We start from the raw sequence: 24,884 nt of genomic DNA on the forward strand, positions 1-24,884 counted from the left end.
AAAGAAATACGGTACGAATTTTGAACGTTCCATCAAAGATGAATGCCAAGACACGTTTCTTTACATTTTATCACGAATTTTGTTTCTTATGTGACTAATTGTGCTCTTCTAACATAATATTAACCATAAGCAATTTCTGAGATTGCATAGAACCTAGACTAAGTTATGGGAAAACCTGGGTGTCTTACGCTACGACTGGTCTCTTGGGTCTGTCATTTGTCATTCAAGACATTGGACCAGATCGACTTTTGAGGTCCTTCGAGAGTTTGACTTGCGATGTAGAAAACGTGGAGACGTCGTGGCCATGAGAAAATAATTCTTAGTCACCCCCTGCAAGGAGGGGTTAACCAATTTCCACCAATCGCTGGCATTATCATCCCCACACGATACCTCTGCGAAAAAATGCGACAGTTTCAAAAAATGAAACGGTATCGAAAAGGTTATGAAGGCGGCATCTCACATACTTAAGTAATCTAATAGACATACAAGTCCATTACGGCGCCAACAAATATATAAACTTACAAGCCATAAAAATAAATTCGAATATCCATACAAATATCATCTTTTACAATCATTGATCTATCTGTCCAAAAAACGGTGCCGGCCGGCAGGAAAAGGGAATTTCTAATTCAAACTAGAGGCCCCGAACATCTGCGTTGGCTCCCAAAACGTAAGGATTTGCTGGAAAAGTTTGACCCGCTACCTGCGAACTCGTACTTTAAACCCGATGGAACTTTGCCAGATAGATTATACATGGGCATCATCTGGTAGAACGTGTTTAGGTGTTTAAAACAACAACCAATGCAAAAAGTCATGACAAACAATTTCGATAGAGACTGGTGACACGGAACCTCTTGTTCAAGCGACAGCTGCCTCTCGTTATCTTACCCGATGACAAATACAATGCATATTAATTTCCGGACACATCATGCATTTTTTTTTTTTTTTTTTTTTCAATCCTCTTCCCAATACCAACGAGTAAAAAGTTTACGTCTGTTTGTACGCGTAATGTACACTCGTGTATTTACGTTCCCGATATGGACAGCGCGATGTTCCAGTCGTCGTTTACTCAATCGACACTGCATATTTTCATGCTTTCTCTAAAGCAAGCCTTCGCCGCGACTTGGTAATCCTATACGTCGTATCTGTCTTGTACAAGGACGAGGATGCAGAAACGTGTCGAAAGCGGTATACGACGCCCATCGTTAATTTTCGTATTTCTTTTCCTCTGAACTTGTGTTTCCGTCGACAATTTGACGACACGGTTGAATTCACAGGATAGGGTTAACCTTTAGATGGTCGGCCTGGCTCTTTTCGGAGTCAGCAGGTGGCTCGAAAATTCCACCGGACGTGTTGACTATTATTGATATACGTATATCATGCCTCTAAGAAATATCGAATTTCAAGGTACAAATGCCGGCCCTCTAAAGTTTAAACTCGAATGAACTTTCAGTCAGATTAATTTGCGTCGAAGAACTTGTGGTCGCGGAACGATACACGTCGTTTTGTACGTAGCACACATGCTTCTATCTTCAACTTTTGTATAATATACAGCGATTCGTGACGGCGCGATGTTAGTTATACAAATATAACTTCGTTCTAGCAGCAAAGTTAGTGAGGCGGGTTATCATTTTTGTACCAGATGCAATTATCCGTTACATAGTAATATGTGCACGAGGCCAGCTACTCTGTAAGACTGCTGCTTCGAGTCGTACATACATACATGCATACATCTGTAGGTACGATAGTGTATGAATAGTTATTCGTTTCGACCGACTGACGAAATATGACGGTACAGCAGGCATTTTCTACAATTTGCAATTTAAATACCTACGATTTCGTCGTCAGCGTTTACATGCCTTGAAACGATGAATTTTCCAATTCTGCACAAAATGCAGCACAGTGCAGAGGCTCTACGTACTTTATTATACGCCATATATCGCGACTTAGCACATCCTTTTGTTTCGACTTATGCGGTTGCGTTACGTAATTGCCGGTGTTAATTGAGGATGAAAATTTCGGGCTGTTTATTCAATAAAACGACATAACCAATTGTACACTGTGAGTGTAATTAAATTATTTGTAATTTGCATCGATAACACGACAGCGGTCGCTAATTGTTTTTCCCTAATAGAGGAGCCCGTCGATGGTAAAAGGTAAATAATCTTCGCGGGATGTTTGGGAGACTGTTAAGATACCAATTTAAAGCACACTTCGTACGAAACCTATATTTCAATTTCATAACTCCGTCTTTGTCGGAGATACACGTAATAATTATTCCAATCGCGCATATTTCTTCTTTGTGATGATGCCATCTCATTCCAATTCCTTACAATTGAGCGCAGAGGATGTAAAGAGGAACTAACGAACTCAAGATTGATGGATGAGAATTGGTATCAGTCTTATTGGTCATCAGATCCTCACTGATAAACCCGCAAACCTTGTTCCCTATTGCGATAAAGCGCTACGACTATTTAACGGACCGATAACATTTTCCTACACTGATACACAGCTTAATTGTGTAAGCTTAAATGTGGGTATTCGTGTTTCGTTTCAGTATAATATTCTATTTGTGGCGCGCGTGCTTTCCCTTTCACGATAAAATTCTCGACACCATTCTGTGCGCTTTTTGCACTCGACTGTCATCGTTGCAAAGTTGCCTGTATTTTATCATCAGCCTATGAAATAACCGGTTCGACCGCTAACCGATATCTCGTATTTACGCATAATCCATATCTGCATTCCACATTTCGATGTGTAACAAAATCACACGTAACATTCAATCTATATTTAGACCCTGATTATTGAAGTTGAGATTATTGAGAAGTTTTTTTTTTGAATTTTAACTATTATTGTTCGCATGATAGATTCTTGGGATTAAAATTTTAAAACTATATTTCAGAACTTTATCCTCCAAAGGTCATCCACAATTATCCATTAGCCTTGAATATATTTGTAAATTACCTACATACGATCCGTTCTACGCCAACAAGAAATTTTTACCGGATAAATTTTAACTTTCCCTCATGTTTCTTCTCAGATGTATTGTGAATGTAACAATAACCGGAACTTGTAATTAAAGTTTAGTTGGTAATTATTTCAGATTATGACGTCCCGATTAGACATGGGAAATCCAATTTATAATTTTCAATACTTCTATAAGACGTCAACTCGATCCAATGACTAATTTCAATCATGCCGCGAGAAGAATTCTCTGTAGTATCAGCAGAAAACTACTTTACACTTAGTAAATAACTCCATACGTGAGAGGGATTTATGAATAGCCTTCGGGGATTAAAATGGGGTATAGTATAGACTAGTGGAATTCCAGATACCCAACATATCAACATGTACGAATAACCTAGGGTACCTATTGAAGTTCCAATTCCCAAGTTCTTATCGTTTCAGTTTCCGACAGCCTTAACTCACGCCGTGCCCTTTACTTTAATCTTAGCGAATGAAACTTGGTCCTGTATACAGAAACGGAAGCAGGCGAACGCTGCGAAACGTTTTTCGCGGCTTTGGAAGAAGACCGTTGTATCCTCGCGCAGGTTTCCGGGGACGGGAGTGTTATTTTCTACCCACGAATCGGAGGTGCGCAGTATCTACCTTACGCCTTGTTGCAAGGTCGGAAGAAGAGATAACGTTTTACCGACATACGCGTTTTGCCGTCAACTTAGTCACCGTTAACGGATGAAGATTTGCGCGCGCGCGCGAGGAGTGACTGACCGGGTAATGGTGTTTGGTCTTGGCAACGAATTACCTTCAGGCACCGCATGCCGAGTTCGTAGTGAGAACGACGGAGGACTCGACATTTTTTTACACCTCTAATTGCAAAGCCCAAAGGTACCTACTTCGTGTCGTGTCATGCGAGAGTTGTCTTCCTGTATTACCGGTGTGGAATCCCGGATGGGTATTCGGTTCCGTTAACCCATTAATTGCCGCAAACGTATAGAAAAGTCACGCAGTTCGGTCTAACTTCCGGTTTAACTTTGCTAGCAATATTTCTATCGAATCCTGCAAATCAAAGCTTGTGTACAACAATGGACAGATTATGCAACACGCATAGTTGACGATTGAGTAGATGTGGATACAAATTTCTCATTGGAGTAGGGAAAAGTGAAAGGTCCTCAGGTTGTGGTCTCGGTAGGGTTCATATACCATTGTCGTAACGATAGCTAACTTAGAATACAAATTGACGGATTCCATCCGGTATGATGGTTGTTGCGAGTGATTTTTGTATCTTCCGTGCTTCGTACGATATGAAATTTTAGATAATATCAATGTCGAATTTACAACATTCTTTTTTTTAATTTAACGCGGACCACGTCCTCAACTATCGACATGGCTGTTTATCCTGAATTGATTAATCACCGAGACAATACCTGTTCATCTGAGTGTAACCAACTCGATTGTGCTTCTAACGATTTGGAATATTTTTATCCACCATCATTCTTCTAAAAGTTGAGTAGATTTCAGTTGCTTAGTTGTACCTGCCCAAATCTACGCGCCGTCTGTCGAATTCAATATTTCATCTTCAAGTGTAGTAGGTACTGTCAGCTCGTCAATTATCGAGTGTCTGTTCGAGTCTCCGTTATATTTTTTTCTCGTTTTAGTCTCTCAATCGTCTATTGTCACTATCACAGCAGGCGTAGTTTCTGCAACTCTGCAGCTTAGTTTCTTTTTTTCTTTCCCCTTCGATCATGCCAATTATGGAAAAGGCCGTTTTACGCGCTTCACAGAAATGCATCACGGCACGTTGAAAGCCATACTCCTGTTTTTCTCGTTTACAACTCTCTCACGGTATCGAACGGTATTTCGTTTGATAATACCTACTAAGTGCAGTGTAAAACGAGCAAAGCTTACTGTTTTTCTTCCAAGGTTAAACTGCTGTATAGTATAGTTCTGCTTAACTTACAACGCTCAGGAACATATTTACGCTGTTAAAAATACTTTCCGTTTAACGTTATTCCTGCGTGACGTATTTATGTTGATACTCTCGATCCGTTAGGTAAAGATTGACGTACTTGATTGACTGTATTGTATTGTTTAAACACGAAACAAATCCATCCTGTCTTCGGTAGCGGTTTTCAATTAGTCCGACGTACGGGATTGTAAATATGTATAATAATCGTATACATCTCTCCCCTTCTGTGCAAAGCCGCAAAGTTTGTTGAGTTCAATTTTCCACCACACGCTGAGAATGATATCGTATTCGATTCTCTGAACGTTTACAACAGCTGTCAATACCTGCCGGCTTGCCTCGTTTTCGTCTCGGTTCACTTGGAACTTAATCGTGAAAGCACGACTAATCGTTCGTTCGGCTGTAGATAAATATGACAACTATTGTCATCGTCAGAATTGACTCACATTTCGATATTGGTTCATCTCGCGGACATTCACCTTTTCAGCGATCGGATGATATGCGCGTACATCTCAGTAGACTTCGGATTCTGGAAATCGTATTAAATACTCACAAAAGAGTCTTCGTGTTCAATAAATGGGGCAAGCTGAATCGAAACTTATAAACACGCGGTAATTTACTCATGAAACGTGAAAAGCACATTCTTGATTGAATGTCGGTGGATTTTCTTTCTTTGTAACCAAAGTAATAACAAGAAATAAACAACTCCAATTGATAACAGCGAGCGGTTTATGTATGTTTCTGATTTTATACGCACGATGCGCCGTGTATAGTGGGCATTTCAAATGTGGGTAAAATCGCGTCAGATCTAATGATGAAAGTTTAATCTCGCCTTTGAAGTGTCGGAAGCAAAGGAAAAAAAGGAGCAATAAACAAAAACGAATCTAATTATCGAATGACCGCCACTCCAATGCAGACCCCCAAATCCCTGATATAAAGCAAAATGAAATCACCATGATTCTCCGAATCGTTTCAGCGCACCGTCAAATTAGGATGAAATTACCGATTACCACGTCAACGGGCCCGATTGAAGTCGGGGTAACGCTGAGAGGATACTTCGCCGGTCCATTCTTTTCTTTTTGTCTTGTTTTGTTCGTTGCATATGCGGACGTCGTCCAGTAAAGTATATATATATATATATATATATATATATATATATATATATATATACATATGCGCACCTGCTCCTTGGTTCATTAGAAAATTGAAAAAATTAGGGCACGAGACGACTCAATCGATGTAAAAATGATAATCACTCTTCACGTCTTTGTTCGAAAAAGTAAATGAGCCACGTTCGACTGATTCAACGGGCTAACAATAAAATGAGATGCTTGTAATCCTTTTAGACCGTATTGCGTCGATCAACTTCATTATCATCCAGTGAAATCAGAAAATTAGCTCGAATTTGAATTTCATCCATTCTAGATTAACTTCGTAACCACACACGAGAGTGGAAGCTCAGCAGAAGTCGATTACTGATCAAAGCAGAAACTCGGAATTGTTCGTTTGTGTACACAAGGCGTAGGAATTAACCGCGAAATCCGGGGTGGCGGAGTATTCCAATTGGCAACGCGATAATATCGTTGTTAATTGAAAGTCACTAATTAATGCGCTGCAGCTGTGATTTATACGGTTCACGCGTGAAATGATTTTTGACGAAAAATTGGAATGAATAAAATAAAATAAAGAAATTATGCTCGGATGAATGCAAGAAGTAAACAGTGAAGTACAGAATTTTCTCGTTATCTAACCTGGCGGATTGCATGAGAGTCTAGTCTGCTCTGCGGTCGGGAGAAGAGACGGATTTTATCAATATTATACACTTTTGACGATAACCAGCGTCGCCGTTCATCCGTGGTTGAGTAAACCCGTGGCAGCAGAAATTCAAAGCTGTGAACTATACCGGTCCGTGTTTCCGTGCAAGCGGGTATAAGAGACAGAATTATTGCCGCCACGTTATAGAGGTGGAGAAGGAGGAGGAGGAGGAGAAACGGAGATGCGAAGAGGTCGGCGATTGAAGATACTAGACCGACCGAAGCGGCTTTCGCTTCAGGGCGAAGAGGGATGCCGGAATTTGCGAGAGCGAGCGACAAAGACGGAGATGATGAGACAGAGAGGATGAGGATGAGGACACGGGGCGAGAGAGAGGGGGGGGGGGGGGGGGCTGAGCATATCGAGCGAGCTCTATATAGCAGGACGGTAGTGTACCCGTCCTGAAACTTCCGAAGTTATTTGCAACAAGCAGGTTGCTGCCGCGGCTGCCGCTGTTCCTGATGGCGGTGGTGGAGGCAGCGGTCTGGTCTCGTGGAATTCTCTATTCCATCCGTTCTCCGCCCTCCGCTCGATTCTCAGCTATAACCTGGGAGGCCCGGCGGCTCGCCCGGTTGGCACCCTGGTCCCCCGACTATTTGCTGGTGGTGGTGCCACTGCCACTGCCATCGGCATCGGCATCGCCTATCTCGTTAATGGACGCCAAGAACTCGCCGGTAGAAAGTGATTGCTACAACCAGCGAAGATCGGTCCTCGGATCGCTGATCCATGGCGAAGCAAGAGCGGAAGAAAACGAAATAAAGGGAAGTCGGAAGAAAGAGGAATGAGCGAAGTAGTACTTGGACTGGATAGAATCGAAACCTTTGAGGCTACTGTGTATTACCGACATTTCGTAGTTACGGAAGAGAACGCGATTTGGACGATGTTCGTTTGACAAGAATGAGACACGTGTAACAACAACGATCCAAGGTATAATGTGCAGCTGAGGAATGAATTTGAGAAGCGGCAAATTTTGACACGTCTTTGGCGATCGAAAAGATCCTGCTATACTATCTACTCTGTAAATTTATGACTCGAATGTCCTCAACTCGTTCCTGAATGACTATAGATCCAGTTACTGTACCAGCTTACTGCTCGTAAAATCGCGCTAGAACCAGCCAAAGTGATGCTCGTGACAGAGACAATTTTGTTGAGATTTATAAACCAGCGCACAGTTAGGAAAAAATCCTGGAAACGTAAGGGAATTTAAAACAGGTCAGGGAATTCAGGGAAATTTCAGCTAATTCTATTACTGGTCAGGAAATTCTTTTCTCTTTGGTTGCGATAAAATTACTTGTTTGTCGTATTGTTATTTGTCTGACAAACTCATGCCATTTTTTTACTTCTTACGAATCAAATGAGTAAAATCCACACCGTGTAACGACATTCCGTGACAGAACTATAAAAGAATGTATTCATTAAACGAAAGTGTTCAAAAGTTTCTCAAAATCGAAAACGTTCGGTGTCAATAGTTTATGCCAATAGAAGATAAACGTTATCTTATTTTAAACATCTTTTCACGTTTGTTATCTATCTCAGTTATTCTTATCCACTTTCGTCAATCTCAAAAAACCCAATTCACGTGTGTCATTTTTTTGCGTATTGGTCAGGGAATAAATAAATTTTTAGTCAAGAAACTCAGGGAAATGTGGATTTATTTTTAAAAATTGTTGTGTCTACCCTGGTACATGAGGTAGAGTAAAGAAGCAGGAAAAGTGGAAAAGCCTGTCCCGGTGAGTTGGAGGCCGCGCGGGCACCAAATACACGAAGAATAAAATTGGTGTAGGTATTTGCAATGTATGATACGTGTCAGGCTTCATGTGATGATACAAATTTTTGACCTTTCTCTCCTCTCGCTTTCATTTTTCTTTCAATAAATTCTCAAATGGGTAGAACTAATTATTTTTCCCCCCAATTTGCCATGAAGTGTCGATGAAAAACTGACTTCTCACGTTGTTATCAGACTGTGATATTGCATTTCAGCATCTTTTTGAGAGTCAGTCAGTCAATCAATGAATCATTCTGCCAACAGTTGAATTATCTCAGTGTGCATCCTTTTCGACATTCGAGGAAGACTTAACCTTTTTCATCTCTCCGTGTGCATTTGATGGTTGAATCAACGTTACGCTGGACTTGAATATAGCTGATAAATCATGTAAATTACCATCAGCTATGGATTACATCTGCAAAATTTTAACCTCTCTCAATCAACCGAAAAATTACCCTATCCAAGTTATGAACACGTCAAACTGTACGTATCTCGCTGCAAACTACCAATTATGAAGGTTTAATTATTCGAAAGCTGATTCACCTACAAACCATGTTCCTATAACCCTTCACTGCCTATAATGTGAGGTATATTTCGATCGTAGATGTCCTGGTGCGACGAGGCAGGGAAAGTCAACTTGATTACGTGAAAAAAAATCACACCTACAGATTCAACGGTGTTCTACTCGGTATTGTTAACAATTGTAGAAAACAATTATTGAGACAAAACAAATTGAGCTAGGAGTCAGTAGTATTTGCACGTGGCTCTCAACCAGCGTCAAATAAATCGTCAAATAGACTAATACATACGGTATCGCGAAATTGAACCTTTCCAAAAGGCCGTTCATTTTGTACAAGTTTTGCAATTCGGCAGTGTATAAGTTTTCTGTTCGTATGCAGTACGGCAGCTTATACGAACAGGCGGTAAACGCTTAGCCATTAAAAAATCCCTGGCTCATATTCGAGATTACGTTGTGGCTCATTCGACTCGAGGAAAGAAAACAACGCACACGAAGTGTTGGGGTTCTTCTGTTATCGATTATGCTCATCCCCTCGACGCCCGGTCGTGGTGACGGTTGTTCGAGGTAGCGAAGGGGAGGAACCCCTTAGCGTCGCGACGTCGAGTGTCCCGTCAGTGTGGACGTTCGTGTGCTTGATGATGGCAGACGCCTGTAGCACACGGTTGGAGTTATACGGGTTCGGTAATGAATTTGGGTGCTGAAGTGGAGAGTAAAAAATGAAGAAATAAGAGGAGAAAACATTCGGACGCGAATGAAGTACTTTTCGTCGATCTGCCATCGGCAGTGGAAGCTTTTCTAGACGCCGGACCGTTTAGAGGGGAAAAAATTGAGCTTACACCGTTCGATGAATAAACGCTCTGTCGGGGTCTGAGAAACTTGGCAGGGATTTAGGTCCGAGGTTGTTGGCTCGTAACGGGAGGAAGCAGCGGAGCTTGCACTCCTCCATCTCTCGAGTAACACAGAAGCTCGAAGACGAAGCCAATTTCTCGGTATATACCTCATAGCTATACATTCGCCGGAGTCGACGGAAAATATCCTCATTTTAGCCACCAACAACGATGCAGCAATTCAACCTTGACGAGTGGTGTTCAAGTCGAGTTTAGCAACCCCAATTTTTTTTCACAATTTAGCTTACCCGCGAACCGCGTTGTATTATATACAATGTACCTACCCTTTTCCGTAGTTATTACCTGACCAGAGTTATCGCTCTCATGCTATTCTTCACTCTGTTTCAATGTGAAACCGGAAGTGTCCATCGTCCAACCGGAGACGAAGATAAATTGATTCTCTGCCAGGAGTGTCAGCAGCGGATCTCGTGACTCTCTGACAACTGGTCACTCGTTAAAGCCCCCTGACGCGGTGGAAGCGGTACCGACAGATTTCTGTGCAGTAACAACCCAACTGCTGCGCGACGCTTGTGTCAAAGCTACAAATTGTTGATGTGTATTGACCAAAGACGGGGACCTCCGCCAATGGGGAATTATTTGGGCCATTTGGCTGGCTTACGCGAATTGAGAGATCTGGGAAAAGGGTAACAAAGGGAAGAAAAAACTTGACGGAATCGGCTGTCACGGCTACCCTCTCTCGTGAGAAAAGGGTCTTCCTTTTTCACCCAGGCAATCCGCGCTCGGGTCACTACTCCATATGTCTTCCCTCTTCTCGGTATGACTCTAGCCGGTATACTATAGCCAAAGTGCGAGAGTAGCGATAATAGGAAGTGTTCCTTCCTCCTTGTCCAAGGACAAACTGGTTTCCTCTCTACTTTATGTCGTGATCATGTCGTACCTTTCTGCAGCAATCGCTGATTCCCGGTTAGACGCGTCCGAGGCTCTTATCGTTGCTAACCTCTAACGCCTGTAGTGAACCTGTGGAATAAAGTGAAATAAAATTGTTGCATGTATCGCGAGATGAAATTGTGAATACCTGCACCAGCAGCAGCAGCAGCGGCAGCAGCAGCAGCAGCGGCAGCAGCAGCAGCAGCAGTAGCAACAACTTCTCCGCCGTGCGGTTGGTCCTTTTCAGAGCCCGTAGGGCTCAGGATATCGATTGCCGTTGAAAAATATTCCTCTATTTTCCACGATGCACTCGGGGAGGTTACCGACCTCGTTTCACCGAATATTATATTCTCAAATCCCGGTTAAACTCAATTCCATCGATGATGGACGAAAATGAATCGCGGATAAGAAACTCAACCAATCGTCCACCTTTGCGAATGTGCAACCGTAATTTATTATATGCAATAATTATTAGTTAATACCGCGTTGGCATACATGTATATCAACGAGTCAGTAATTTGTACGCAGTCAAATGATCGAACGTTACAATTTTGGCATGTGCGACCGACCAACCCTGCAGTGACGAAATCATTCGTACCTTGGATTCTTGATGATTTCTATAAACTTGTTTCCAAGTCTCGGAATTCTTTCATAGACCGCACCAAAGCCACACCTTACGCGTACGAATGCGAATAAAATGAATTAAGGGAGTATGGCTCAGATTTGAAGGCTGATTTGACTGTGAAAGGCCACGCCTGCGAAGTACATATTAAGTACAGCATTTGAATCAGAACATCTATTCACTTTGATCCTTTCATTCTCCGCCTCTTTCTCTCGTCCTCCAGGACCAGGGGGGGATGCTTGGTCGTGGCGCGTTGGGAACGCAGAAAGGATTGTCGTCGTACGCGGCGGGTGGGAAGCCGGGATGGGATAGGATACACTCCGGGGTCGATGTACGCCCGCCTCTTCTCCACGGTGCTTTGCTCTCCTCTGCTCTCCTCTGTTCTACGTTAGGCATTATAAACTCGGCTCGACGACCTAACTTCACCCAACCCCGGCGAACCGAGCCCAACCCAGTGCGATCTGCTCTTTCTTCTTCCTTCATCTTCATCTTCATCTTCATCTTCGTCTATTCGTTCTTACTTTCTTTTTCTTTTTCTCTACACTTACGATATCACGCGTCGGTGATCGTCCCTTTTCTCTGAGAGAAAAGAGATTTACACACCCGTATCCTGCTGCACTGCTCCGATTCACGGCGCCGCACTTTGCACCGCGCGTTTATTTTATTACCCAACTATTTCCATGTACGTGCAGCAACGACTTGCGGAGTGTCACGAGGTATGACGGGGGAATTTTCAACGATATGGCAAACACGCTTGTCCTCGTTTATATTACAATTAGGGTTGCATCAATTTATCGCTTTGTACCTACGTCCTCACTACGTAATTTAGGCAGGCCGTGACGTGATTCCTATCTATGGCGGTGTTTTCACGTAGGAGTTACACTACGTGTCACCCGGTGAGTTTTGTGTCAAGCCGTTTGCTGAAAGTTGGAAAAAACGAAGACAGCTGTCGTCAGTTCTTGTGATCATTTTCGTATCTCTTTCGCTATTATCTTCAATTATAGTCCTTATTATGCAATCTCGTTTTGCACAGTGTACACGTGGCAGTAGATACTAATAAGGTGGAATGATTTGAGTGGTATCTTGACGATGGATGGAATACTCGACGATTAGATGAGACGGCACGCGCTGAAAGGTCTCATCCTTTCAAGTATCGTTTAACAAGGAAGAAACGAGAAAACAGAATACAGACGGGTTTCAGTTTATGAAAGGAATCATTAATACCTGATATCATTATCCGCTCTATATCGTTAGTTTTTACGATGTCACGAGCAAACACACAGCTTAAGTTCGTATTTCTCATCAGGCGTCATTCGAGACGTTGTTTCTTACGATTAATGCCGATGGTCGTTCATAAATAGCGTGTGATTACTAAAAATGTGTGAGTTGTTAGTGAAAAATTGTTGTAATAATGCGTTTCTTTTGTTTATTCCAGAGATGTGGTGGTCGATGACCTAGACCTTTCCGAAAGCGAAGATGAAGGAAACAAGGTGCGTTATGAACGAATAGAATTGCTCTAATTAATAAGATTATCTCTGTGATCTTTTCAAAAATTACTTTTACATATCAGTCGTTCAGTAGTTTCATGCACAGATTTTTTCATTTCAATTCATTCAATGTTTAGGCGACATTAAGTCCGCTGTGTGAACTAATGAATCGTAGAAAATTTATCACCCGTACAAGTCTAATCGAAATTGTTCTCATTGATGTTTTCACTTATTCACAGGGCTCTTCGCGGACGACAAGAGATAACAGAAGTCCGAACACGAATCTTCCAGTCGAGTGAGTATTCCTCCGTCCCATAAAGAGAACAAATATCCCGAACTATATTTAGCTTGGTTCCTATCTGCGTTATATTGCGAAGTTATACACTGCGCGTAAATTAAATTCGGTTCGTCATGTATCGGTTGAAGAAGTATGGAGCAGACGTGTGTTCAAAACCGCGCACGCAAACGAGTAAACATGCATATACAATACACACAGTCATACGAATTTCCTCTCATTTCAATATATTCAGCTTCAAGTCGATTTTGTGATCCGACGAATTTCGCAAATTCAAATCAAAGTGCAATTTCTTCTTGCGTGTAGAGATTTTTTTTTTACCGTCGTTCCCCGACTGACGTTACACAACAATTTGCACGATCGAGACATGTAGTCTCACAGATTTGCGAATTAACAGCTCGATTTTTTTATTCTCTCGTTATAAGGTAATTCGACGCTATAAGTATCCTTTTCGTTACACCCTCTGGTGAAATTTATTAATTTTCTGCACTTTTATGATCTTTGCACATTATACAACGTTCGTGAATTTTATTTCGACACCTACATAAAGTATGCGCGTATCCGGAGAGTAAGCGGAGATCGCGTCTAATCGGTGAAACACGGATCGGTGGCAACCCTATTTGCAAAGCACATCTGTCGCGAAACGACTGTGGGCGGGAGGCGTTCGACGCAACGACGCAATAATTGCTGGCGTCGCGACGCCCCTCAACCCTTTCTGTGTAATCAGATATATTTGCATTGGATGCAATTACTATGGACGATTTTTACAAGCCGTGAATTTTATCCAGATTGCGAGTTATTCAATTTTTTTTTTTTATAAAATATCCTTACAATACCGCGGAGCGTTGAAATTATTACACATAATTACACACGGGGTAGCTCGATCGAGACAATTTCCTAAGCGAGTATCACGGTATCGACTACTTTAATAGCGTGGAATAATTAAACGGATTGATTATGTACAGTTCAATTCACCGTGGAAATATATATATGCCTGTGTATTACATCAATTGGCGGTGAAACTGCAGGAGTCAGGTGGCCATGTAGGATATACCTGGGCATAATTGTCATGTCCGTATACCGGCTCGGTATTCTGAATATTTTATAGACTTAAACGTCAGGCAATTTTCAGACCCGTCAGCCTACTCGAATGGCACGATACACGTTCAATATGATCGGGACAAATGTGCGCGCGTCATTCGTAATTGCCAGCCAACGAAAACACGCGTTATACGCATTGTGCCTTATTTGATTCCACTCAGCAGCCAATAGCGATGAAAACAAAGTTGCAAATCCATTTTACCCCAGTCCTCTACGTTGTTCGATACGTTCAACAAATTCAATAAGTTCACCCCACAGCCATGTTTTTCTGCAAGCCTTATTAACGCTCGATATTATGATAAATTTCAGTCTGCTACCAGCAATGACACCAGCACCCTTAGCGCCAATGTCGCCGCTAGATAAGTCGCCGACAGGATCATTACCACCATCAAGATCGGCGAGTCCTGCACCCAACCAGGTGTCACCGTCGCATCAAATCGTGCCTCTACGACCATTGTCTCAGTCACCGTTGAATCCTCTTAGAAAAGATTTACCTAGCCCCATAACGCAGAGGCCTCCTAGTCCACTGGATCAAGCACCTCAGAGCTCTCCGAGCGCAAGTTCAAGCTCAGGTTCTGACACCAGCATCACTGATACTAGCGATGAATCCGAGGATGAGAGAGATCGACCCCCAGAGAAAGGTCCTTCTACTCCACTGTCGGTATCACCGATACCCAATGTGGAGGAACCGCTACCTACCGTCGAAGAGGCAAAACCTCCTAGATGGAATCTGGAATCCTTTATCAATAGGAATGCTGTACATTCTAGTGATCAGACTCAGGAAGCAAAGCGTCTACAGGTATGTTCGAAGAAATTTTGCGCTTCCGCAGTACATATACCGCTCTCAATAAACTCCAAAATGCAAGGAATTTTATTCATAATCCAGATTATAGCATGCAGCATTGACACTTGTTTCAAATAATGGTTCACTTATCGTAACGAAATTATTTTCCCTGGGCAAGATCCTTGATAAATTTTGTTTTGTTGATATTTGAAGCTTCTCTATTTACACGTTAGATTTTGACGATTTTTCAGGGTGATGCGAGAAGAAATGGTTCTCCGAATGAGCCTACCGGTACCAAGAGGCCGGGTCATGACTCTGGAAGCGAATGGCAACTAAACGAAGCGTTGGACAAACATCACACACAGCTGTTGAGTTCTTTGAGCGACAGCGATCTTCACTCTGATAACGAAAAGAAGCCTGTTACTCAAGAGTCGGTTCGATCACTGCAACGTGAAAAATCAAAGCCACTGAAGAGAGGTCGGCCTCGAAAGAGTGTAAAAAGTCCCAAGGGTTCGCGTCAACCATCCGATAACGATAGCGGGAACAAGAAGGGACGTGGAAGGCCCCGTCTGACGAGTTCTAAGAAAAAACCAGTCTCAAAACCCACAGTATCAACAAGTGATGACGCCAGTAATGCTGGATCGCAAGGAGGTTCCAGCGACTTTGACAGCGATCATCCCAGTCTGCCGAGACAACCAGCCTCTCCCATTTCGTTAGTCAATAAACCCAGACGAAGAACGAGCGGGTCATCTAGTGAAGATGAAAGAGCACCAACTAAAGGAACTGACTCGGATGATAGCTCGTGGCGTAGATCTTCCCTTAAAAAGCGACCCAGCGATCGCGAAGATCCAATGAAGAGAAATAGACTTTCCGATTCGCCAAAGAAATCCGACAAGAAGAGGACAGTTAATAAAATGAATTCAAGTAGGAGATCTCGGCTGTCAAATACCATTGGATGTGAAAATGATTCTGACAGCGAAGTCGAGGTTCAGAAACCCAAAGTCGCCAGAGTACCGCCACGACCCAGACCACCACCAACCAGATCGAGCTCACCGAATAATTCCGACAGCGACATCAGTTCGGCGCCGAAATTGCAAGAGGAGCGAGGAAATGTTCAGGATAAAAAGAAGAGCGATACTTTGAGAAAGTTGTTCTCATCTTCAGGCAAGGGGGGTGGAAAAGGTGGTGGCAAGGGTGGAAAAGGAGGCAAGGGTGGCGGAAAGTGTGGAATTTATGTCGAGGAATACTCGGTACCAACGCCAACTGGAGGAGAAAGTCCGTATAAAAGGCCATCGTCCCAAATGTCGTTACCACCGTTGAATTATGTTCATGGTCATCCAAGCCTGATGTGTCGACTCGCATTAACCCGACTTTCACACATACCACAGAATTCTCGAGGGCAGGAACTGAGACAGCGCACCGAACTTCCCGACACGAGGCCGGCTTCGAGATTAGCCAGTCGTCTACCTCCTTCTCGTCCACCGACTCCTGAAGAAGGAGAGATAATTGACATGCCCCGCTCTGATACAAGGACACGTAACAGTGATGCTCCTATAAAATCGGAAGGTGTTGCTAAACAAAATCGTGTTAAAATCGAACAGGTATTAGTAGACAGTAAAAACAACAGTGCATCGAACAGTAATGCTATCAATGGTGGTTGTGTTAATAATAGTAGTGCAAGTGGGAGTGGTAGTAGTATGCCTAAACGAAAACGTAACACTAGTTGCAGTTCAGTGTCTAGTTTGAGTACTGTTTGTTCTATAGACTCTAAAGCAAAAACTTCCGAGCCGAAGGAAAAGAAAAAGCGGAAACGAAAGCACACAGAGAGTCAGTGCATAACGCCAAGACCATCTTCCAGTCAGGTAAGGGGCCGTCCATTAATCACGTGAGGCTTGAAAGGGGGGGAGGGGGGGGTTGACAAAAATCACGTGAGGGGTAGTCTTAAACCTCACCACCTATCACCAACGGGGAGGGGGGGTTGAAAAATGCTTAAAAAAAGATCACGCGATTAATGGACGGCCCCTAATGTGTTCTTATATCATCTTTTCACCCTTACCATATTGCCTTGATGAATTGTATTGATATGAACAAGATGGATAAATCGAAGAATGCAGTTCTCCGTTGATCCAAGGAAAACTTATCTAATTGCTTTCAAGATATTCATAATCAATCAAATATTACAAGCTGTTTCTCGGGGTGATTTTGAAGCAGCTGGATACGTTACATATTACACAGCTTAATTCTTGAAGAAAAGGGGAGTAGAGAAATACCAAATTTGCCGAATCTGTTACATTATTTTTTTGCTAATATCGTGGTTTAAACGTAAAATCAATTTATGATTATTTAGCATGAAATAAATTCATGTGTATAATTTATTATAATAATATCAAAAAGTAGAAACAAACCTTACCACTTCATTTCCTGCTGTGACTTGCGCAGAAATCTTTTAATATTATTAAATCATGAGTAACTTATGTACAGCAGTGTGATGTGCAGCCAACCAATCATGAGCGGGAAGAAAAACCAAATGGCAATCTTCTGCCTCCACCACCGCCACCTCAACGTGTCTACTACTCCTACTTCCACCCTCAACACGACATCTTGGAGGATCAGGATAGGTAAAACACTATAGGTCTAACACTCATATTTTTTTCTCCCTTGGATTTTATTTATGGTAAAAATCCACATATCCTTCTAAAATTTTCGTCAATTCACACATTATAAGCAAAATAAATTCAGTTGAAACTATTACACTATGTACTGAGTAGTATGCTCTTTTCCCAAGTCAATTCAGTTTCTAAATATACAGTTACGAATAGACATTGCGACTCTTGCATGTGATAATGTGCATCATGTGTTGAAATGTGCTAATAATTTTTTTTAATAGGGACCAGAACCAGTACCTGACAGAAGCAAAGCGCCTAAAGCACAGTGCCGACGAAGAGTGCGAGCTGACTGCGCAATGCATGCAATACTTGGAAGCTGTATTATACTTTTTACTTACGGGTCATGCAATGGAATCAGACCCTGTGACTGAGCGTGCCGCATTTACCATGTATAGAGACACACTTAGTCTAATTAAGTGAGTACAACTATATTGAAGTTGACCAACTATATCCGGTCGTCTGAAAGTTGAAATAGTGCTAAAATTTTGTTGCTTTTATTCTCAGTATTATAAATCTTCCAACAATATAGTAGGCAATTTTATGCAAAATTTGTAATTCTTTTTCTATAATCGATATGTCGCAATGTAACAAAGTAAATAGGAGCTTGTGATGAGAGTAGTGTGGACTTGGTTTCAACTAGTTCTGCTTATTTGATTTAGGTACATTTCTTCCAAGTTTAAGAGCCAACAGAACAAATCTCCCGAGAGCAGTATACATAACAAACTGGCTGTTTTGAGGTGAGCGAAAGTCAATATATCCTTAATCCAAAACATAACAAAACAGCTTAAGCATTGGGTACTAATGGAAAATGATATAATTACAGCCTGTGGTGCCAGTCTCTTTTGTACTACAAATTATTCAAGATGCGTAAGCACGAGGTAAAGGACTGTGACAAACTACTAACGGATTATTATCAGAAGGTGAGTCACTTCATTTTTTGAATTTACATCACAGGATAAATAAAAATACATAAATCGTTTCTCGAATCACTTTCAATATAACTAATTGTTAATGTATTCTTATTCAAGCCCACACAACCTACATTAGTACAACCGGAAGGTCAAGGTACACCTTCCCCTCTGTCGCCAACTCCATCTCCTGCTGGTTCGGTTGGTTCGGTTGGTAGCCAAAGCTCAGGTTACAGCAGCGGAGAGTTGGCCAACAGGGGCGCGGTATCTGGACAAGTGCAAGGAGCTCCTTACGTAAGCGTACCTCTAAGTGTTCACAGTGCGATGCAAAAGCAGAATCAACACTTCAGTTTTCTGATGAACTGCCACGACCTATGGGATCAAGCTAATTCTTTGGTCACAGACAAGCATAGAGGTAATTAAAATGACTTCAAGTAGTCTCAGTAATAAAAGCCACTGATTTCAGAAATTGCTATGCTGACTTAAAGTAACTGATGCATGGAATTCTAATTCAATGATATTTTTCATCGTGTGTTATAGATTTTTTCATCGAGTTGGATGAACAGAGTGGTCCTTTGACTTTGAAAAGTTCTCTTCGTGACTTGGTCCGTTATGTACAAGCTGGAATAAAGAAACTTCGTGCTCTCTGACCCCAGTGGCACAGCCCCCGACCACCCACTCCTAATTACGTGACTTCTCTTCCACACAACATGGCTACATATCCTACTATGCTCACATAGTGAGCTCTGGAAACTGCCAAGCACAAGAGGAGTCACCTATCGATTTTGGCAAAGTACAAAACTGTAACTGTGTAAGTCAGGTAAGGTATCGAAAAGTACGGTTGGTACGCCGAAAAGCAGTTATCAAAGGCATCTTTGTGAAAAAAGATAATGTGGACGTTGCGTGAAGAGAAAAGGAAATAGTTTGTTTCATGTAACTTTGTACATACAAATTAGTATTTTGTAAATTTGAAAGTTAATGAAATATGATTTAGTATTTCTAAAAATTGTTATATATGTACGAAAATGTATATACATACCCATTTTTATAAATTTTTACCGTTTGACTATCTATAGTGGAAAATCGGTATCCAGTTGGAAAACTATTGACATATCGAATCGATTAGATTTTCAAAAGAATTCTCGTTCGTTCGTTTTTTAACTTTAATTGCAACAACTTTTCCATAGAAGTAACTCGACGTCCACGTTATCGAATGAAAAGAATGGTTGGATACGATATCATTTTCGTGTGTCATAAAGGTTGCGCTGTATCGAGATCAAGGAACGTATTTTTTTTTTGCATATTTGGACACCTTTGTAAAATCTAGAGAGAAAAATGTATCGTACTTTTGCCACTAAACGCATAGTTATACTTAGCCAGTGGGAATTTCGTATATTGCGATAATAGAAATGGGTTGTCAGGGATAACTTGACGATATGAGTATTTATTCCATAAGGTACAAGAATATATTGAGATTGCAGGCATAATCACGCAAGAATTTTGGTAAGATAAAATAAAAGAAGTTAATACTTATGCGTAAGAGATTTAATCACTAGAAACGCACGTGACAAAAAAAGTTGCGTTTTAAAATAAAAGTAACAGAAAAAAGATATATCGTGAATTAGCTATATTGCAATTTTAAGCATTTCGAAGACAGGAAACTAAAACCGAGGATCACACAATCACATCGTTCGCATAGGGTATCATCTTACTTAGCAAATATAGTCAATTCTTATACAACTCTCCGAACGATATAACTTAAGATCCTGCACACAATGTAGGGGAACGAGATATTGTTTATAAAAATTCATAACAATATTACCAATGCCTTGGAGCAATAGCAATGTACTGTACCATATTGTAAAGTATGTTACTTACTATAGTAAAAGGACTGAGTGCCACACGATGGAATATTAGAAAGAAAAGGGAAAAAATGAAGCAAACAAAAAAGAAACACTAAGAAATTACCAATCGTGAATAATAAACAATAATAATAATTTATCTCTATTTTCCGAGGTGTTCCGCTTTTGTAAAATGTGCATAGATACAATAAATTGGCCACGGAAGTTTCATGCGTTTCAAGAGATAAAATTAACGCAGGCTTACCTGAGCATATTTAAAGCAACAATACACAACAATGATATAGTTTATTATATATACACACGTAAAATAATAATATTGTAATATTATTGATGACGATGACAAAGGAGAAGTGAAAAGGAAAAATAATTCTATTAATAAATGAAAAAAATAACACAATTTGTAGATAAGTGAGGTTGTAGATTAGTATTAATACGCAACAACACATATTAACTTACATTATCTAGAATGTATGGGGAGTAGTGGTTCTAGAAAAAAAAACTATATATAAATAAATAAAAAATACATACATAAAAACATAGTTTAGGTATACACGCGTTCATACATAATTACATACACACATACATACACCAACAAAAAGTACGTAATATGTAAGCAGCATCGGGAAGAAGGATTATGAATAAGTAAAGCAAGTTGCTCATGTGTATATTTTTGTAAATAGATATTGTGAGTGCCGCCGCCTTGAGGGCAGCCTGATTTTGTCTGGCTAGCCCGCCCCATTTTGCTACCACACCTTACCGAAATGTTCCAGGTTATTTCTGGTAGACTGTCCACTAATTGTGAGTTTTCAAGAAGAATTTGAAAACGAGATTAAATGAATATTAACAAAACACACTGCAGAGATAATTCTTGTTCGTTTTTTTTTTCTTCCAATTTACTGTATTTCTTTGATTTACTAGAACGACGACAACCTTAAGTAAAAAAAAGAAAAAAAAAAAAAAAACGTTTAAAGAAAAGTGGAAAAAGTCACGATAGTGATAGTTAAAAAATATTGTTTGATTGAAGGGACGTTTTGTAATAATTTGATCATAAAATTGTTTTGACGAAAGGAAAATTTAGAAATTGATATTCATTTCAAGAAATTTGAAGAACTTATCAGAGAAAAAAACAAATCATTACAAGCTTCATCATGAGGCTTGAAATTAAGTGGAATTCTTACCAGAAGTGAACTCTATCCTTTGTAAACTCAATCATCATTACTTGCGACACAGCTTCTATACTTACAAAGAGTGAATAAATGAAAATTATAGTTGCTGATTAAATGAAAATCTTGTACAACGTATTTTTATTTTAGCGGAGCGGTGGGTAGCTGAATAAATTTTCAAAAGCAAATGAATAAGAGTAAAAAATTTTTTAATCAATCAGCGCGTTAATTATAACTATTCACAGAAACAGAGTTGGAGGGCAAAAAAGGCCCTAGTAACTAGTGCGGTCCAATGGTTCATGGGATACAATTTTATATGAACAAATAACACGGAGCAAGCTTGCTATATTAAAAAAAAAAATGAAAAAAAAAATGAAAAAAGTATTAAAAATTCAATATTTTGGAGACACATATTTATAAGAGATACGTATATCAGGCCCAGGCCCACCAGCTCGCAATAATGTTCAAGTTGTGAAGCGTTATTCCATTGAAATAATCAATGTAATAGATACAAGTATTCTTCTAGGTTGTGTAACGTTGTGAGATCTTACCTCGTCGTAATATTACTCCATCATTAAATAACATTTATAGATATCAGTCACTTATAAAAAAAACGCGTTATAACCTATGTGGATTATCTGTTACATTGTGTCTATTGAGGAATAAGAAGAAAAAAAAAAAACAGAAAAACCACTGCTCGCGCTGTTTTGTAGTAAAGCAGATACTCTTTTCGAAAAATCCTCGTTCCTACCGGCCTTAAAAAAAAGAGAAAAATTAGAAGGCGCTGCTGAATAAACCCGACAGCAAGCACCAACATTATTAGATCGATCAACGTTTCTTATTATGAATTATTAATTTAATCACTGTAAAATTATACTAAAGCAAATAATATTATTTTATGAGATATTTAAGAGGAAATGAAAATACCTGTACAAAGTACCCCAGTAGCTGCCGTTTGGTATTTGGCAAAATAATCTTGTCAAACTCTCTAAAACAAGCAGCTTGGTTACTGCTGTTCGATTTATTATTTTCTTTATTATTATTGTAACTGTAATATATTTATATGCATATTATTATTATTATTATTATTATTATTATTATTATTGTCGTTATTTTGTCATGATACTACTATAATGATAGAATATCATTATTTCTACTTTGAGTAATGTTTACTGGAGCTAAACTATTCTGTCCTCGCAATGTGCCAAATTTTTTTTTTTTGGCAATACTGTAACTAATACCACTTTTTAATTTTACCGCGATTATTATTATTATTATTATTATTATTATTATTATTATTATTATTATTATTAACTTTACTATTACTACTATTTTATGTTTTTTTTGTTTTGTTATTGTCATTAATTTTTATTGCTAGTAGCATAGCGGAATTTTAGTTTTAAAGTGAGTTATCAATCTATGGTGAGCACACAGTGTATGAAGTATGATTCTTATGTATATCGGCATGTTCTGAAATGGCACAAGGGAAGTAAAGAGATTCTTAGATAAAAAAAAGTAAACTGAAACGAAAAAACGACGGACAGGAAAGTTTAGTAGTTCTGGTTCTAGTAGAACTACAAATGCGAGTCAAGCACAATGCTTGATCACTTGATATATGTACAGGCTGTTGATTCACCGTTCTACGTTCTGATAGTAATGTGGACTGCATTCTCATGACGCGGTTGAAAAATTTCTGTTACTTTATTTTTATTTTAAAAAAAAAATCGATTATCATCGTAAAGATTTATATTGATTTTGCATGTTTCGTGAATAGATACTGTTTTTCAGAAGTTGTTAACACATTCTTTAAATGATGCATTCACAAATATACAACCAGGTTATGATTTTCTAACTGGGCGTATCAACTTGTAACAGTCTAATTATTTTTGTCTTCAGTTGATTTATCATAAATGATTGTGAATTATGGTTCACATGTTTTTCTCTATTCAGTACAAACACGATCATCAAAGACTGTTTTGTTTTTGCTATTTAATGCCATCTCTTTCTATTTTTATTGTTATTTTTGCCAGTCAAATCACAATAATGGTATGCATAAAATCTATTTGTGTTTTTTTAAATGGAAGCTGTTTAAAATTGCTAGTGAATTTCGTAATTCACGACACAAAGTATACTCAGGATATTTAGTTATTTGTTGATTTATTTTCCATTACTCGTTTTCACCTCAGACAATATTTGTTTCAGCCTAATTTTGAGGATCCGCATTGATTTCTCAAACTAGTAAAAAAATTCCTAACTATATTTGTTACGTTTAACAAAATATACGGCTGTATTTTTTACTGCAATGCCAATTACGAACGTAGAACGAAGATTTTTCGATTGTAACAACATTTCTGGCAATAGAAATAGTATCATTGTTTCGTATTATTTTTTTATATTTCAAACTTTTCCATCCCTTCACGTGGGATGTATAGTCCACATTACGTTCAACAATGCGCGTGTGGTGTTATCATTTTGTACGGTACTTTTGCAAGTACGTAATTTTGATTTATATTCACGTTGTTTAAATAATATTACTCATGAATGTGCATGGCATACCAGTATGCAGGCGTAGAATGAGTGACGAGAGGGCAACCGCACCAAGGAGAGACCAAACTCGCTTTTAACGAATGTATAACTACTCGCCCTTATTTATTATTTTATTATTATTGTTTTATTTCATTTTATCATTATTACTATTACTATTATTATTACCATCATTATCATTATTATTAATTATTATATTTATTGGTGTGGAGGCTGACACGGCCGAGCCACCGCTCTGATAAATTAAATTGTTGACACTAATCTATTGTTACTTAACTAATATTGTTCCAGTTGAAACAAATGAATAATTAAATAAATGAACAAATAAGTGATGAACGTTCTAGGTAAAATTACTTACATGCCTTCGTCGATTTTAGCAATGGTCGAATAGCTATTAGTATTAAAAATCTCATTAATAATTCAATGCAGGTTATTGAACATTATACGTGACTTTCAACATCATCGTATATCCTGGATGTATTGCAATCTTGTATTTATGAGTAGATTTCATACCTGGTAAGTTCTGGGCGAAGGAAAGAATGTTCAAAATACGAAATATTATGGCAATGTATTTGAATCAAATTTTTTTTCAATGTCTGTTTGGAAAAATTGATTTTCGAAGCTTGTGTAGCGTGCTTGAAGTGCCCCGTGTCCGA

The 24,884-nt window shown here is 39.6% G+C and overlaps 1 protein-coding gene across 8 annotated transcripts in view; it reads left to right on the forward strand.

Annotated features, from left to right (window-relative positions):
* Positions 1-24,564, forward strand: part of LOC124308255 (AF4/FMR2 family member lilli) — a 204,497-nt gene extending 179,933 nt beyond the window's left edge. For 7 of the 8 annotated variants that reach the window (XM_046770808.1, XM_046770815.1, XM_046770810.1 and 4 more), the window contains 10 exons: positions 12,854-12,908; positions 13,145-13,200; positions 14,611-15,100; positions 15,337-16,947; positions 17,567-17,703; positions 17,973-18,167; positions 18,411-18,488; positions 18,575-18,671; positions 18,780-19,074; positions 19,200-24,564. In XM_046770808.1, the coding sequence (XP_046626764.1) occupies positions 12,854-12,908; positions 13,145-13,200; positions 14,611-15,100; positions 15,337-16,947; positions 17,567-17,703; positions 17,973-18,167; positions 18,411-18,488; positions 18,575-18,671; positions 18,780-19,074; positions 19,200-19,309 (3,124 nt within the window). In that variant the 3' untranslated portion in view covers positions 19,310-24,564. The remainder of the gene's footprint in view (positions 1-12,853; positions 12,909-13,144; positions 13,201-14,610; positions 15,101-15,336; positions 16,948-17,566; positions 17,704-17,972; positions 18,168-18,410; positions 18,489-18,574; positions 18,672-18,779; positions 19,075-19,199) is intronic. The other variant, XM_046770809.1, reaches the window with a different exon arrangement.
* Positions 24,565-24,884: the final 320 nt, after the last annotated feature.

Source organism: Neodiprion virginianus, chromosome 6 (genome assembly GCF_021901495.1).
Source record: "Neodiprion virginianus isolate iyNeoVirg1 chromosome 6, iyNeoVirg1.1, whole genome shotgun sequence".
Taxonomy (NCBI): domain Eukaryota; kingdom Metazoa; phylum Arthropoda; class Insecta; order Hymenoptera; family Diprionidae; genus Neodiprion; species Neodiprion virginianus.